Below are 16,468 nucleotides of genomic sequence, written 5' to 3' on the forward strand. Positions count from 1 at the left end.
CAGCCGTCCCGAAATCCTCCGACAGATCACGCTGTGAACCCATGAGTGAAGCCGCCGGGCCGCCTCAGCGGCCGCAGGGCCCGCGCCGCGGGGAAAACACATCCGGCCATCCTCGGAAAGAGAGCCATGCTGTACCTCAGTACCCGCACGGAAAGGGCTTCGCAACGGGCACAGGCAGCCCCCTCGAGAGCTGCCCGTGCGTGCTCCATCCCCAAACATGAGACACACATCTCATGAGAATCTCCATCCGTGATGTACCGAGGGCAAGAAAAAACACACCTTCTGTACATCTGGTTGCCGGACATGCTGGTAGACTTCTTCTTCAGGTAAGACAAGACACTGCTTGTAGGACTGGAGCTTTCTTCAAACAACATACAGAGCGCCTGCTGAATAAAAAAAAGCTAATGATGAGTGTGTACAGGTGTGCTTTATACTCCTCCGGTTATTCCGTCACACCTTACCGTTCTAGCAACAAGCCAATAGGATTGGAGTGATTTCATTCACGTTCAGACCTGCTTCGCCTAGAGGCGTTCCCATAGTGTCGTAACCGACGCAGTTCGAGTTCCCTCGAAGGGGAACAATAAAGTTGCTGTTTGACTACAAAACAGCTGGCCAATAAGAGCTAACACTAGCCATCAACAAAACGCTAATTTTGTGTTACCATTGGCATCTAGCCTATCTTTATCACAAATTAGAATCTCTGTCACACTAGAATAAATTCCTGTTAATTCTGTACATTTACAACTAACATTATACACAGAAAGTAAACCTAGGTCACTTATATATGTCAAATAATGTATTAAACAGCCAAAACACTTACAGCCATTGCTTTCGGGGGAGAAAGAAAAGCAAAGACACAGGAGAAACCTTCACCATGTGCACATCTATGCCTGCAACTCTCAATTGGGGTTTCCTAACCCAGCATGCACGGCATGTCTCTTGCAGTATCAAAATAAAGGTTCATCTTTCAAAATAAACGTTCAATATAAACCCGTTTTACTGATTACAAATCGGAGTGTAGAACATGCATCCTTGGCAATCTGCTCATTGCACTATTGTCTCAATCTGTCTCTATTGTTCTCTATAGTGTAGCCTGTGTTTGATTTTATTACTGTATCATTGTGTTATTGTAAAAGTCAGCACAGCGTAAGCATTGTACAATCCAGAGTCAAATTCCTTGTATGTGTACACATACCTGGCAATAAAGTTGATTCTGATTCTGGAAATTAATATACTACTTGAGGTAGACAGCTTAAAAAGTAAATCTGTCCCATCTATAGGTCACATCTCTATACTACATACCATCAGGTTTTGAGTCTTTTTAAAGTTTATCAAGAAAATCAGAAACAATATCAGAACAAAATATAGGCCCAGGTGTTATGTCTATAAAAACCTTAAAGCTAACTCCAAAAATTGGTATACAATAAAGATTAGTATACCATGCATAGTTAACAGTTAGTATACCTTATCAAATTTGGACCAAACATCTGCATCCATAACCGTTCATTTTAATTTTAGTGATTACATCACAGTTCAGTCAATGAATGAAGAAAGTTCTGTCAATGAAAATGAAATAAAGTCGATAAAGTGTAGGAAGTGATTTTCACTTCAGTGATTTCAGTGCTATTTATTAGACCTGTGGTAGATCAATTTATAGTGGTATGAAGGAAAGTGGAGTCATGGACTATTCTACATGAAAGGGGATAGGAGACGTACTTTATGAATGAAATGTAGTACTTTGTGTTGTAGATGATTAAGAACCATCCCTGTTTCGGATCATTTCAAGTTTTTTGGTTACAGTTAGTCCTCTCCATTAGGGATTGTTAAGAGCCTGTTTGTGATGTAATTTCACAAAATGTCTTCATGATATACAAATATAAACACACTGACACTGCTCCTGCTACTCCAATGGGCCCCAGCCCCCCCCCCCCCCACCACTAGAGTGAAAGCACCGCCAGCATTCAAAAGTGACCAAAATCAGCCAGGAAGCATAGGAACTGAGAAGTGGTCTGTGGTCACCGCCTGCAGAACCAAACCACTCCTCTATTGGGGGTGTCTTACTAATTGCCTATAATTTCCACCTGTTGTCTTTTCCATTTGCACAACAGCATGTGAAATTGATTGTCAGTGTTGCTTCCTAAGTGGACAGTTTGATTTCACAGGAGTGTGATTGACATTGTGTTGTTTAAGTGTTCCCTTTATTTTTTTGAGCAGTGTAATTATTGATTGTATAGTTTAAATAGTGTGTTGTGTATTATACTTGGATGTATTATACTTCTATAATACATCTGTTCTTTTCTATTTCTTTGTGCTGCCATGTCAACTGAAATTTCCTCTACGGGGGATTAATAAAGTTATGATATCTTATCTTTCACTTCCTTTTTCATGGCGAAATATCAATTCAACAGCATGCCATGGACATGCTGTTTGATAAAAAAATAAGTTTCGCAATTTAACATCGCAAGGCTCTTAAGATTGCGCTGCCCACATTTGAATGTCGATTTGGTTGAAGCTCTAGGACATTGTTAAAGTATGGAGTGTAAACGCGGTAAAATAATTCAAAATGGCTTACTTCCTGTTGGGTTTAGGGTATGGCTCCAAAAGACATATTTTTAAGTCTAGAGATGACATCGGTCTCTCACATTTTGTAAAGTTAGCATACAGTAGGGACTGGGTTTTAAAATTTTGTAGGGGGCTCTATTGAGACAGTTTTTCAAAATCATGCCCCCAAACCATATCGGCCAATACAAAACAAACCCTCTGAGAAGCATGCCAAGTTTCGAGAGCATTTGACTATTCCTAGCCATGTGACGGTTGAAAAAGGCTTTAGGGGGCGCTAGAGAGCCAACTTGCAACCCTCAGTCTTAATGACATCAAATCGAAACATTACCAGTTTGAGTTTGGCTGCGAAGTTCCGTGGCTCTTTGAGCATCCTAGAGGCCTCAGATATCTTTAAAAAATTTCAAATGACGGGAAGAGCAAAATGCCTTACTTCCTGTTGAGCAAAATCTCATGATCAAAGCAGAAATGTGGGCTTTGTAATAAGAGCAATAATCCCACCAAATATGAAGATCAAAGAAACTTTTTCCAAAACAGTGTTTGTTTAAGGGCGCTGGCCACGCCTGTCCCCAATCATGGCAGAACATTGGATTTCCCACCAGACCTGAGGTCTGTGCAAAGTTTTGTGAGGATACGAGTATCCTAAGACCATGAAAAATAATCTTAGCAAAAACAATAGACCGTTGGTGTCCTGGCACTTCCGTCCTTGGGTCCAAATAACAAAGAGGGAATGTTTGCATACCAACTACTTATTTCATTATGTAATATTGAATACCAACTATTTGTGAAACAAGAGACAACACTGTAGTGGCAATATACTAGCTGTGATTCCTGTCAGCATGTTAACGCTCCAATCTGTGTACTCAGTAGTTGTCACTACCTATGTGATATAATAAATTATTCCCATGCTGTGCAGTTTGTTTGTACTGCTTGTAGTATTAAATACTGTCGCAATGTCCTTTAAGAGTGATTTTTTACCCTCTTCTCTTAAGAGCCTAAGTGCTCAAACAGAAACTAACATTTACACACACATTCATACCCTGGTGGAACAGCCACCAGGGGCAATTTGGGGTTCAGTATCTTGCCCAAGGACACTTTGACATGCAGCCTGGAGGAGCCGAGGATTGAACAGACCTTCTGAGCCACAGCCACCCACACACTACTAGAAGAGAAAATGGAAGTTAATATTGGTTTGAGGAACACATTGGATTATAGAGTCCACTCAGGGCAGGACAACACATTTATAGAAAGATCTAACTCTTATTTGATAAGGCTAGGGTTAGCCTTGTATGCCAAGACTAGAATCAACCCAAAAATACTGTGAACTTTAACAAAATCTGTGTCTCCAAATTGTTAAAAACACTGAAAACTTAACAGTGATTTTCTACAGTACAATGATCATTACTGTGGTTATCTACAATACTTTGTTGGTTACTGTGATTGTCTACTATAGTACATTGTTGGTTACTGTGATTTTTTAGGTTAGCAACCTGATTACTGTGATTTTCACAATAACTATTTGATTACACAACATGTTACTGTGTATTAGTACACTGTAAGTACCTGTGCACAAACACAGTAAACTACTTTGGATTGCATAGGTATTGTTTACATTGCAGTTAGTAAACATTTTAACCTGTGTTACCATAAGGGTGATTAGAAATTAGAGTAAAAAAAATAATTACCCACAATATGTTGCATTTTGCAGCCTGTTAAACATGCTGAAATGCCTTGTCTCTTAGAACCCTAGTGTCACAGTTTGGTGTGGGTGAGGCAGGTTGGAGGACCCAAACACAGGACACAAGGCAGGAGGAGATACAGTACAAAGGGTTTTAATGAACAAACCAAAAGCGAGCACACTTACAGGTGAGTGGCTGAATACAGAGTCGCAGGGCAGGGCAGGGCAGGGCAGGGCAGGGCAGGGCAGGGCAGGGCAGGGCAGGGCAGGGCAGGGCAGGGCAGGGCAGGGCAGGGCAACTCCAGGAGACAGCATACAATGACCCAACAAAGACAAGACAGAAACACCAGGTATATATACACACAGGGACTAACGAGCAGGGCGGGAGCAACACAGGTGAAGGACATGAGACTAATGAGGCAGGCTGAGAGAGAGAGAGAGAGAGCGCAGAGGAAAACAGAGAGACTTGACATCACAAGCAGACCTGGGGCAGAGTGAATAAGTGACAACACAGGAACGCACACATGTTACAAAATATCAGAACACAAGACCAGGAGTGAACACTAAAGACACGAACTAAAGTACAAGACTAAGAACATGACATGGACTCAAGGACCAACTAAATAACAGATAATGAACTGACCAAACAATATCTCAGAGAAACTCAAAACACAACAGACTCTAAAGCAGATACTGGACACTAGACAGGACAGAACCCAAAACTCAACGTACTATAAGGCAGATACTAAACTCAAAAGTGCAACACAAAGAATGGCCGACTGGCAGAGCGTGACACCCAGTGGGTTGAGACTCTGTCTTGTGTTTATCAAGGAATCCAACATGATTCTCTAACTACTGAGGTTTTGCTGCTCTTAACTAAATTTACATAATTGACAATATCAGCTAATTTGAAAAAACTAAAATGATGAACAAATTAAAATTATGATTTGATCTAAATAAAAAAAGAGATATAGAAAATATATTGCCATATTTGTGTTGAGGAGATGTTATTACAAATTGTATGTAATGTAGGGATATGAGTAAGTAAGCTAACATAAAAATTCAACAAGGATAATATATCTATAGATATAGATATAGATATATATCTTAACAACGGTCGGTTCGGCCTTCTGCGGCCATGCCCTTCGAAGGATGCGGTCCCTGAATTGAGACACAGCTCCAATGTGCCAAAATTTTCGAATTCGAATGTAAACTTAAACCAAACCTACTGATAAAAGAAAGGAGAAACCAAGACTAAACAGTGACAATTCCAGGATAACGTGGATGTGTTTTCGCACCTTGAATTGTTATAAACAAAATTCCATGAACCCATCCCATCTGTCAAAGGGGTACTATGAAGAGGCTATCTGATATGGTCATGGGGGTACGTTGAACAAAACCGATTAAGAGCGACTGGTTTAAGGGACACACAGATGGGTCTCTGGAGAAGATTCGCACCTCACAAGAGTGATTTGAGTCATCTTGTGACAAAAGGTGAAAATCTTATCTTTTCGTACATATAAAAAAGCCAGGAAATGCAAATTGCTCTGCAAGAGAGGAGTAATTTAGTAATGATAGCAATGTGCTTTTGGAGTGATTACTTTCTTAGGTGATTAGGGTTAAATTATCTTTATGACTTGAGTTATTTACACAAATTTTATACTCCAGTCTGTTAACTGGTGATATTCTATATACTATAGTATGAATATTACAGATAAAACGGGTACAATAAACAACCCTTCTGAGAGGCCACAAAACATTGTAGCCTACTCTTATACTGGGGGCTGTGGCCTGATGGTACGATTCCCAGCTCCTCCAGTCTGCGTCAAGGTTTCCTTGGGCAATGCTGAACCCTGTAAATGATTAGTTCCTTTACGACAAGCAGTAGACCCTTGTATGGTAGCCTCTGCCATCAGTGTGTGAATTGGTGAATGTGACATGTAGTGTAAAGTGCTTTAAGTGGTTGAAATACAACATTTCCACAAGTACAGTCTTTATTATATTTATTTACCATTTTGATGAACCAAGCTAAAACTGAAAGTATTGTGAATCTTCGCTGATGCATTCGTTAACACTAGCCTTTGTATTAATATCACTATAGTAGGTAACAGTCCCATAATTTCTTTGAGTTTGAGAGTTTTTTTCTTTTTCTTTACAGCTATCCTCTGTGTGCAGCGGCTGATTGGCATGAGCTCCAGAGGAGGCGCACTCTTTGTTGTTATGGTGACAGCGTGCTTTGCTTCTTGGGTGACAGGGGTGGTGTTCGGGAGTGTTCCTGTTTTCTACTCCTGGATCAAGTATGTAGTTTATGCAGTTGGTGTTCCATGGTCTGCACGTTGTTTCTACTCTTTTCATCTCCATCATGTCTTCTTGCCTGGCAGTGGCATGATGTCGTCTGTGTTTGGCTTTGTTGCTGCCCGGCTATCTCATTCTGTCCTACCTATCCTGTGTGTTTCTCTGTTTGTTTGCCACTGACTTGCTGCTCAAGTGTATGATTGTCAAACTCTCCTATTAATCAGAGCCTCTCTGGTGGATCAAAGTGCTTCAAATCAATGGGTTAGTTTTCTGAAAGCCACGCTTGTGCCAGCAGCCAACAATCCTTGTTGTGCCTTGTTACACCGAAGCTCTCTAAAATACCTAGGGAGGAAAGGGTCCGCAGTCCAGGTGAAGCTGAGGTAACTCTGGAAATGAGATGTCATTGGAAAACCAATAATTTCTGGAGCTAAGTGGAATATATGGTTTCACAGTATACCATGGTATGAAAATGGACATTTACTTATCTACAGTATTTAAATTGAAGCATATTAGTGTTATTTAAAATCTCTGTATCTATCTATCTATATCTGTCTGGACATAATAAAATTTTATCTCAATGATCTCATAATGTCTAAGAAACTAGATGTTCTGTTTCTGGCTGTAACCTGGCAATATGGAAAAGATTTTAAGATGGCAGCGCATGTAGACACGGTGGCCAGTAGCCAAGTATATGTATGTGATCTGTTTGTTCTCCTCCCAGAGTAAAGCTCAGCATTAGCTTGTTTCACACTCCTGTTAGCATGTGAAGTTAGCTTGCAGACTCGTTTTGCAGCTGCAAGAGCTAACTAACTTGTTTGCAGGGATTGTTAGCAGGCTATTGCGTCGCTGCCGTAAGACTTAATTTTGACTTGTGGTTCATAGAGTCTCCAAAAGGAGCCAGAACTTTCAGCTATCAAGCTCCTATCTTGTGGAACCAGGTTCCAGTTTGGGTTCACATTCTCCACATTTAACCTGCTGCTCCTATTTTTATCATTACTTCTAGTATTCTGTACTCCCCGGCTCTCCCACCTGTTTAGACTTGACACAAGTCTAAACAAGACACAGACAAGGTAACAGTAACAGCAACTTTAGCATTTAGCTGAAATCATGATTTATTGTTGAGTTGAAGCCAAAGTAAGCCGCAGACCTCAGCTGAAAATGTGCACACGTGCGTTTGGTGTTCTCCTTTTTGAACCATGAGTTGGAGTTTATAAAGTGTCCGACCAGAGAGGGGAACACTTTGGATCACTGCTACACCACAGTTAGCAGTGCCTATCACACCGTCACATGCGCTCCACTGGGACACTCTGATCACGTGATGGTCCATCTGATCCCTGCTTACAGGCAAAAACTAAAGCTCTGTAAACCTGTGGTGAGGACATCAAAGAAGTGGACTAGTGAAGCTGTTGAGGACCTACAGGCATGTTTGGACTGTACTGACTGGGATGTTTTCAAGAAGGCTACCAACAATCTGGATGAGTTTACAGAGGCTGTGACGTCCAATGTCAGCTTCTGTGAGGACAGCTGCATTCATTCCAACACAGACCATAACAATGACAAACCCTGGTTCACAGCTAAACTCAGACAACTAAGGTTGGAAAAGGAGGAGGCATTTAGGAGTGGTGACAGGGCCGGGTGCAGGGCGTTAAAGTACAGGTTTAGCAAGGAGGTGCGAGAAGCTAAACGACTGTACGCAGAGAGACTAAAGAACCAGTTCTCTGCAAACTTCTGTCTGGAGGGGGTTCAGACAGATCACAAAATATAAACCCAAAGTCCCCCACTCCATAAACGATTCTCGCCTGGCAAATGAGCTGAACCAGTTCTACTGCCGCTTTGAGAGTCAATCGGATACCATCCCCCGTGACTCCTCCGCTCAGCTTCAGCCTCAGTCCATCACATCTTCCCCTCCCTCCTCAGAGCTGGCCAGCTCCACCCCCTCCCCATCTCTCTCCATCACAGAGAGGGAAGTCAACGGTCTTTTCAGGAGGCAGAAACCCCGCAAAGCAGCTGGGCCGGACTCTGTCTCCCCATCCACCGTGAAGCACAGTGCTGATCAGCTGTCTCCAGTGTTCACAGACATTTTTAACACCTCACTGGAGACATGCCATGTGCCAGCCTGCTTCAAAGCCTCCACTCTCATCCCTGTCCCCAAGAAACCAAGGACCACTGGACTAAACTAACTAACGCTCCTGGACCCCTTGCAGTTCACCTACAGAGCCAACAGGTCTGTAGATGATGCAGTAAACATGGACTCCCCAGGAACCTACGCCAGGATCCTGTTTGTGGATTTCAGCTCTGCTTTTAACACCATTATCCCGGACCTGCTGCAGGACAAGCTCTCTCAGCTGAACGTGCCTGACTCCACCTGCAGGTGGATCACTGACTTCCTCACGGACAGGAAGCAGCACGTGAAGCTGGGAAAACATGTCTCTGACTCCAGGACCATCAGCACCGGTTCCCCTCAAGTTCTTTCCCCCCTTCTCTTCTCCCTGTACACCAACAGCTGCACCTCCAGTCACCAGTCTGTCAAGCTCCTGAAGTTTGCGGACGACACCACCCTCATTGAGCTAATCTCAGGTGGGGATGAGTCCGCCTACCAGTGGGAGATCGACCATCTGGTGACCTGGTGCAGCCAGAACAGTCTGGAGCTCAACGCTCTGAAGACCGTGGAGATGGTTGTGGACTTCTGGAAGACGACAGCCTCCCCCATCATCCTGTGTGACTCCTCGGTCACTACTGTGGACTCCTTCCGCTTCCTGGGCACCATCATCTCCCAGGACCTCAAGTGGGAGCTGAACATCACCTCCCTCACCAAGAAGGCCCATCAGAGGATGTACTTCCTGCAGCAGCTGAAGAAGTTCAGCCTGCCAAAGACAATGATGGTGCACTTCTACACTGCCATCATTGAGTCCATCCTCACCTCCTCCATCAGCATCTGGTACGCTGCTGCCACTGCCAGGGACAAGGGCAGGCTGCAGCGCATCATTCGCTCTGCGGAGAAGGTGATTGGCTGCAATCTTCCTTCTCTTCTGGACCTGTACTCCTCGAGGACTCTGAGGCAAGCAGGAAAGATTGCAGCTGACTCCTCCCACCCCGGACACAAACTGTTTCAAATTCTTCCCATCTTCAACTAGCCTCATTAACAAGGCCCGGGTCCCCGACTGACACTCCCCCCTTGCAAACGATACAAATGTCACCTGCATATGTAAATACCGTTTCATCTTGTGTCGGGCTCAGACCTGGCACATATTTGTTGTTGATTGTTGATCTTGTTGTGTATTTTTATGTTGTCAGTTTATATATTTATATGTACACAATTCTCTTCCGTTACGTTACTACGTTACTGCACGGCACAGACCCAGAATAATGCACATGTATATATCTGCAACGTTGTTCTTCAATTCCATATTTATATATTTCCACATTTATTTATTTACGTTGACTATATGTTTGTCTACCTGTAGCACCTTATCACTACAGCAAATTCCTCGTATGTGTAAAACAATACTTGGCAATAAAGCTCCTTCTGATTCTTCTGACTCTGAACCTTTCGATGTCTATTCAGCAACTTCAAGCCTACATCTTTCTGTTTCGATCATTAATGAATTGTTTAATCATATCTGTTGATCGTGTGGTCTTTGCTAGTGAATTTGTTACTTTCTATTGCAGGTATGACCCTGCAGAGATGATGTGTGCTGTCCTCTGGGAACGCAGTTACTCAGACATGCTGGTCTACATTCTCTGTGCTTTTTCTATCTGTATCTTCCTCCCCTTCCTCTTCATCTTCCTCTGCTCTCTACTGAAGGCCACTGTCTGCCGCTCGAGCTGCAATAGGTAAAGCCCTCAGGGCAGATTTTTTCAAGTGACACAACACAAAGTGGAAAGTAGTCAGATGATGTTTTAGTCATTTAAAAATGCAATAACTGATGTTGGATATGCCAGAGGATACAACTTGTTTAACCATAGAGCAGGTCAGGATTAGTCCTGCAATCCTATAGTGTTGCTATTGATTTTGTATTGAACTGTGTTATCTATGCTGCATTGTGTATGAGATCATTCAGTGAAGGCATCACAGTTCAAACAGTACGTTTAACAGTCTGTAAACACATCATCGTTCAGATGCACTGCTGATTCTGACTTTCTTCAGGTAGGGAATAAGTTCATCTTTTGCTGAAACAAGCTATTATGTTCAGTTCAGTTCCTTTCAGTGTTGAGCTGCCAACTTCACTCTCTGTCACCAGTGAGGAGCTCCACTGCGAAACTGATTCAGTCAGTTCCAACGCTGATTCAGTATAATCAGTTCTGTTTCCCGAGAGTTGTTCTGGAACTTTGATGACATTTTGATGTACGTGTCATTTTTCTGTCCCCTATTGGCTGAAACTGAGAAGGGACAGTCAGGGTACAGTGGCTCTGGAACAACCTAGATGAGGAAATTAGGTCGGCTGAATCAATTAACTCTTTTAAATCCTTTGTTAAAACATACTTTTATCGAAGAGCCTTTTACATGATTTTATTTTAAGTATCATTTTGTCACTTGACACATGACTTTTATGTTTTTGTTTTACCTGTTTTTATTGTTTTAAGTGATTCAGCACTTTGTAATGTTGGTTTTAAAAGTGCTCTATTAATAAAGATTATTAGTATTATTATTATTAGTAGTAGTAGTAATAGTAGTATGAAGATAAGATACAAAAAATAAACATATCTCAACACATGCTCTCATATACATTAGACAGGTACTTATATAGTAAGCACATTAACTCCTTCCTCCAATGGCAGTTTTTAATTGAACAACCCTGTCGGATGCATTCCCTGCAATAAATGTAGCACAGCCCTTGCACAAAGAGATATTGCACGCCCCTAATAACATATGTATTGTACAAATGACATATTGCACAACCCAAATAGCCTACATATTGCACAAATGACATATTGCACAACCCAAACAGCCTGCGTATTGCACAAATGACATACTGCAAAACCCAAATAGCCTACGTATTGCACAAATGACATATTGCACTAATTACATATTGCACAACCCAAACAGCCTATGTATTGCACAAATGACATATTGCACTAATAACATACTGCACAACCCAAACAGCCTACGTATTGCACAAATGACATATTGCACAACCCAAACAGCCTACGTATTGCACAAATGACATATTGCACTAATTACATATTGCACAACCCAAACAGCCTACGTATTGCACAAATGACATATTGCACTAATAACATACTGCACAACCCAAACAGCCTACGTATTGCATAAATGACATATTGCACAACCCAAACAGACTACGTATTGCACAAATGACATACTGCAAAACCCAAATAGCCTACGTGTTGCACAAATGACATATTGCACTAATTACATATTGCACAACCCAAACAGCGTACGTATTGTACAAATGACATATTGCACTAATTACATATTGCACAACCCAAACAGCCTACGTATTGTACAAATGACATATTGCACAACCCAAACAGCCTACGTATTGCACAAATGACATATTGCACTAATTACATATTGCACAACCCAAACAGCGTACGTATTGTACAAATGACATATTGCGCAACCCAAATAGCCTATGTACTGGCCACGCGGAGTCGTCCGACCTCCGTGGGCTTAGCTCGACGCTTAAAAAAAGAATTAATAAAGCTTAAAAAAAGAACTGTGTCGTTTTTGAATAAACTAGTGTAACTTAATGGACTGATAACTTTTAACAAAACAAAAGAAAGAAAATAAAACAAGTAAAGTTGCTGTTAAACGAGGGAAAAATTGATGTTGCGGCACTTCGAAACAAAGACTTCGTTGCGCTGGTCAAATTCTTAGGCGTGCATGCTGGACGTGTGCCGAAGCGTCCAGAGAGCAGAGCGGAGAGCGGAAGAGAAGAGAGCGGACGACGTCGTGTGTCACTCTTTTGTTGTCTGGGGCGTGGTTCCCCAGAGGGCAGTCCTTCGTTGCCGCTGGGCGGGCCGTTTTCCGGTTTCCCGAGAGACTGTCTTTCTAAACCTTTAATGTCTATAAAAGAAAAAAGAAAATCTATTTGCGCGTATTATAATCAAATATTTTCCACAATCAAACCTCACTGGTCAAACAGTTGTACCGTTCTGAGTTTAAGCATTTGGTAACAGGAAAACACTTGTCAAATTATTGGTCATGATAAATAATGAGTGACATTTACACTTGATCATACATTGCCATACATTAACGGTATTTCCGACGATGGTATGTAATACTCATTTTGTCCACTTGGGGGAGCTCAGGTTACATGAGGAAAGCTTAGATTAATCCAAAAACAATCTTTCCTTAGGAAATGGGAAATTTAGGTATTTGGCCTCAAATTCAAGTTGGCAATTAATAGTGTAAAGTATCACATTTATCATCATTTCTAAAGGAATTGTGTGAGAAAGTATTGTGAACAAGCACTGGTTACACGTAAAATGAAAGTGTCCTTAATCTTGCTGAAAATTAAAACACTGCAAAAGTAACTTATTTTATATAGATTCTTTTCAGCAATAATATCAACAACAGATAGCAACAACATGGTAACATAACTACTCAAATAGAGGCAGCGCCACTACTAACTTAGCAAGGATTATTATTTGAAGAGAACAGTTTATAATGAAACATTGTTTTAGCTCAAGAAGGCAGGAGTTTGTCAGGGAAAATAATTCCTTCCCAAAGAATACGGAGTCAAATAGATGTGTTGAATCATTTCTTTATGTGGGCTTAAGCATTTCCTCTCCTTAAGTACAGAACAAGTACAAAGCAAACAACAGCCAGCAAATGGTAGATGAAGGAAAACAAATGGGAGAGTATTAGCATACACTCAAAAACTATTCCTGAGCTAAGAAAGGAAATGCAAATGTATTTGGCATCAGATGTTTCTCTGTCTCTTGATTGTTCTATGTTAAAACTCTCACCTACATGACAGCAGATGTTTATTGTAAATCAGACAACCTTTAGTTTAGGAATAAAAACCCTGTGACCAATGCCAATTTCTCACAAGTTAATTACAGTGAAATCCTAAAAATCAGCAACTTATAATGTATTTCTCCCAAGTTGTGTCCCCTTTTCGCATATCCTGGCTTATCACGTTTGCACATCAATCTTTGTTTACAAAAGGGGGTTCAGGTCTGTGTCTCTGGTGTTCCTCAGCTAGGCGTGAACAAGAGTATCTCTTTGATGAGGTAATGAAACACAGAGCAATGTCAGTTGCCACGGTTACGTGTGTGTGTGTGGGAGGGGTGTAATTTTAACAGTGTAATTTTTTAAAACTTTCCAAATGATCTTATGAACCATTAACAACTCATATATAAATAGTTTGTCATTAAAATTGAAAATACAATTATTAAGCACATTATAGATGAGCTTATTAATAAAGAATACAACATTTATAAGTGTGTTTATGAATGACTTACGTATGAACAATACTTCTATGATACAATACTAAGATGATGAATTCCATATTTACTAATACTTAACTAATGCTTTATAGTGTGTAGATATTATAAAATGCTACCAAATATCAGAGTAAAAATATAAAGGAGTGTGGATATGTACAATATTTACTTAATTAAAGGAATTGTTATGGTGAACAGTAATAATGAATAAATAGTAGCAGCAGAGTATTGCACATTAGTATTTAAGCAGGTGTTATTGCACAAAACAGAGGATAATGTCCAGTTTAAAACTAAGTGTGTGTATGTCACTTTACGAGGTAGTTGTAGTCCGAGGTGTAGATGGTAAACAGTGTTACAGGCCCACATACTGTGGTCTGCCAGTCAGGCAGTCAACAATCCAGGACACGAGGGGGGCATCCACCTGCATCGCTGTCAGCTTCTCACCCAGCAGGGCCGGACGGATGGTGTTGAAAGCACTGGAGAAAAACATGACCCTCACAGTGCTCACCAGCTTGGCCAGGTGGGTATAGATGCAGTTGAGCAGGAAGATGATGGCGTCCTCAACTCCCAGTTGGGGCAAGTAGACGAACTGGTGTGGGTCCAGGAGAGGTCTTAGCAGCAGCTGATCCAGAACCAGTCTCTCCAGGGTCTTCATAATGTGTGAGGTCCTTTGAGTTACTGGGACGTGGCGTCTTTGGAACAGGAACGAAGCAAAATGTCTTCCACATCACAGGAACCCTTTGGAGACTCAGGCTCAGGTTGAAGACATGGTCAAGGGGGCTGTCTTCTCAACTGGTCAGCAGGTGGGGGAGGGGAGGAGTCGACAGACTGGAGAGAGCTGTTAATCTGAGAGCCAGGGTAGGGGGGAGTAGGGGTCTCCCAGGAGGAGGGCGGGAGGAAAGTGAGGAGGAGGAGGGGGTGGAGGTGTCTGAGGGTAGACAGCAGCTAAATTAGTGGGGGGATGGGCAGGAGCCATACATTTACTTTTATCCAAAGCAACTTACAATTGCAATATATGTCAGAGGTCGCACGCCTCTGGAGCCCTCACCTCCTCCCTATTACCATCTCTGAAAACCTTCCTCTTAGCATTCAGGATGTTCTTGATGTCCTTTGTTACCCATGGTTTGTTGTTTGAGTAACACTGAACAGTCTTTGTTGGGACAGTGCAGTCCACACAGAAGATAATGTAGCCCAAGATACATTCAGTAAGCCCATAACTGTTCTCTCCATGTGGCTAACAGAGTGCATCCCAGTCTGTCACCTCGAAACATCCCTGAAATGTCTCAAAGGCTCCTCTGACCACTGTCCTTGTGGTCGCAGGCTGCCTTTTCACCAGAGGCACATGATGTGAACCAGGTTGTGGTGTGTGTCTGGGATTACACCATCTGTTGCAAGCCCCCCGCCTTTATGCTTACCGCTCTCGGTGCAGTGTCTGTCGGCCCGAACAGTCTGAAAGCCGTCGATGGAGACGTTGTAGTCAGGTATATCCTGGTGTAGCCAAGTCTCCGTGAAGCACATTAAACTACACTCCCGGAACTCCCTCTGACTCCGGGCTAACACTGTTAGCTCGTCCATCTTATTAGCCAGTGACCTCACGTTGCCCATGATGAGACAAGGGAGACACGGCTTAAATCTCCTCTCTTAAGTCTCTGTTGTCTGGACCCTGTCTTTTCCCTCGCAGTTTCGTTCCTCCTCTGCATCCTCCCTGTGTCCTCCACATCTCAGTGGGGATGTCTGTGGGCCTGGACGCCATGCCGGTCAGCTTCAGCGCGATCAACTGGTGCCAGGTGTAAACAAAGCGGCCACGAAGTTGCTGTGCAACACTGCTGTGGCTTACCAAAACTCTCCCAACTTGCATGATTTGAGAGAGTGTAGTTTAAATCTTCACACAAGTGAGATATACCGGAGCAGAGTCACGTTACTACACAGGCGGTAGGATGTTTCAAGGGGAAAGTAAGTTACATGAATACACACGCCAATGACTTTGTAAGCAAAGTTTGAGGGCTGAAACTGGACCCAGGACCCTAAGGCTCGATTGAATTTCAGTTTATATTGTAGAGGGAGAGAATTCTACGAGCATGAGGGAATGAATGACCGAAATTAGGTTGCAGATTTAGTCTGACTAATTTAGGGGTTAATTAACTGTGGATGGAGCCAACTAGAGAACACCAACGAGTCACAGAGTGTGGTTTGTTTTGCCCTACTGTTGCCGCAGGTCCCGTAGCAAGGCTCGACTGCCAGTTGGCTTGTGGAGTTGGTTCTGGCCCGACCCCAGTGGCGTTTTCGAGTTGAGTTCGAAACCGGTGGATTTGTTCCGGAGTCCTTTATGTGAAGCGCTTGCAGCAACGGGCCGTCAGCCCAGGCTTTTACTCTGATCTCAGTTCGTTTGGTGTCGCTATAGTGGAGCCCACTCCGGGTTCTATCGTCAGAGCCGTGGTTTCATTCATTCAAGGCCATAAATGAAGGCTTCTGAGTTTCTGGTCCAAAGTTGTTCAAAACGATCGGATGAGGTTGCAACAA

The 16,468-nt window shown here is 42.4% G+C and overlaps 1 protein-coding gene across 1 annotated transcript in view; it reads left to right on the forward strand.

Annotated features, from left to right (window-relative positions):
- The window catches only part of si:dkey-9i23.8 (parapinopsin), a 21,472-nt gene extending 10,307 nt beyond the window's left edge, over nucleotides 1-11,165 (forward strand). The window contains exons 6-7 of the mRNA XM_046054246.1: nucleotides 6,396-6,534; nucleotides 10,202-11,165. Coding sequence (XP_045910202.1) covers nucleotides 6,396-6,534; nucleotides 10,202-10,370 — 308 coding nt within the window. The 3' untranslated portion in view covers nucleotides 10,371-11,165. The remainder of the gene's footprint in view (nucleotides 1-6,395; nucleotides 6,535-10,201) is intronic.
- The last annotated feature ends 5,303 nt before the right edge of the window (nucleotides 11,166-16,468 follow it).

This window comes from Micropterus dolomieu, linkage group LG01, assembly GCF_021292245.1.
Source record: "Micropterus dolomieu isolate WLL.071019.BEF.003 ecotype Adirondacks linkage group LG01, ASM2129224v1, whole genome shotgun sequence".
Classification (NCBI taxonomy): domain Eukaryota; kingdom Metazoa; phylum Chordata; class Actinopteri; order Centrarchiformes; family Centrarchidae; genus Micropterus; species Micropterus dolomieu.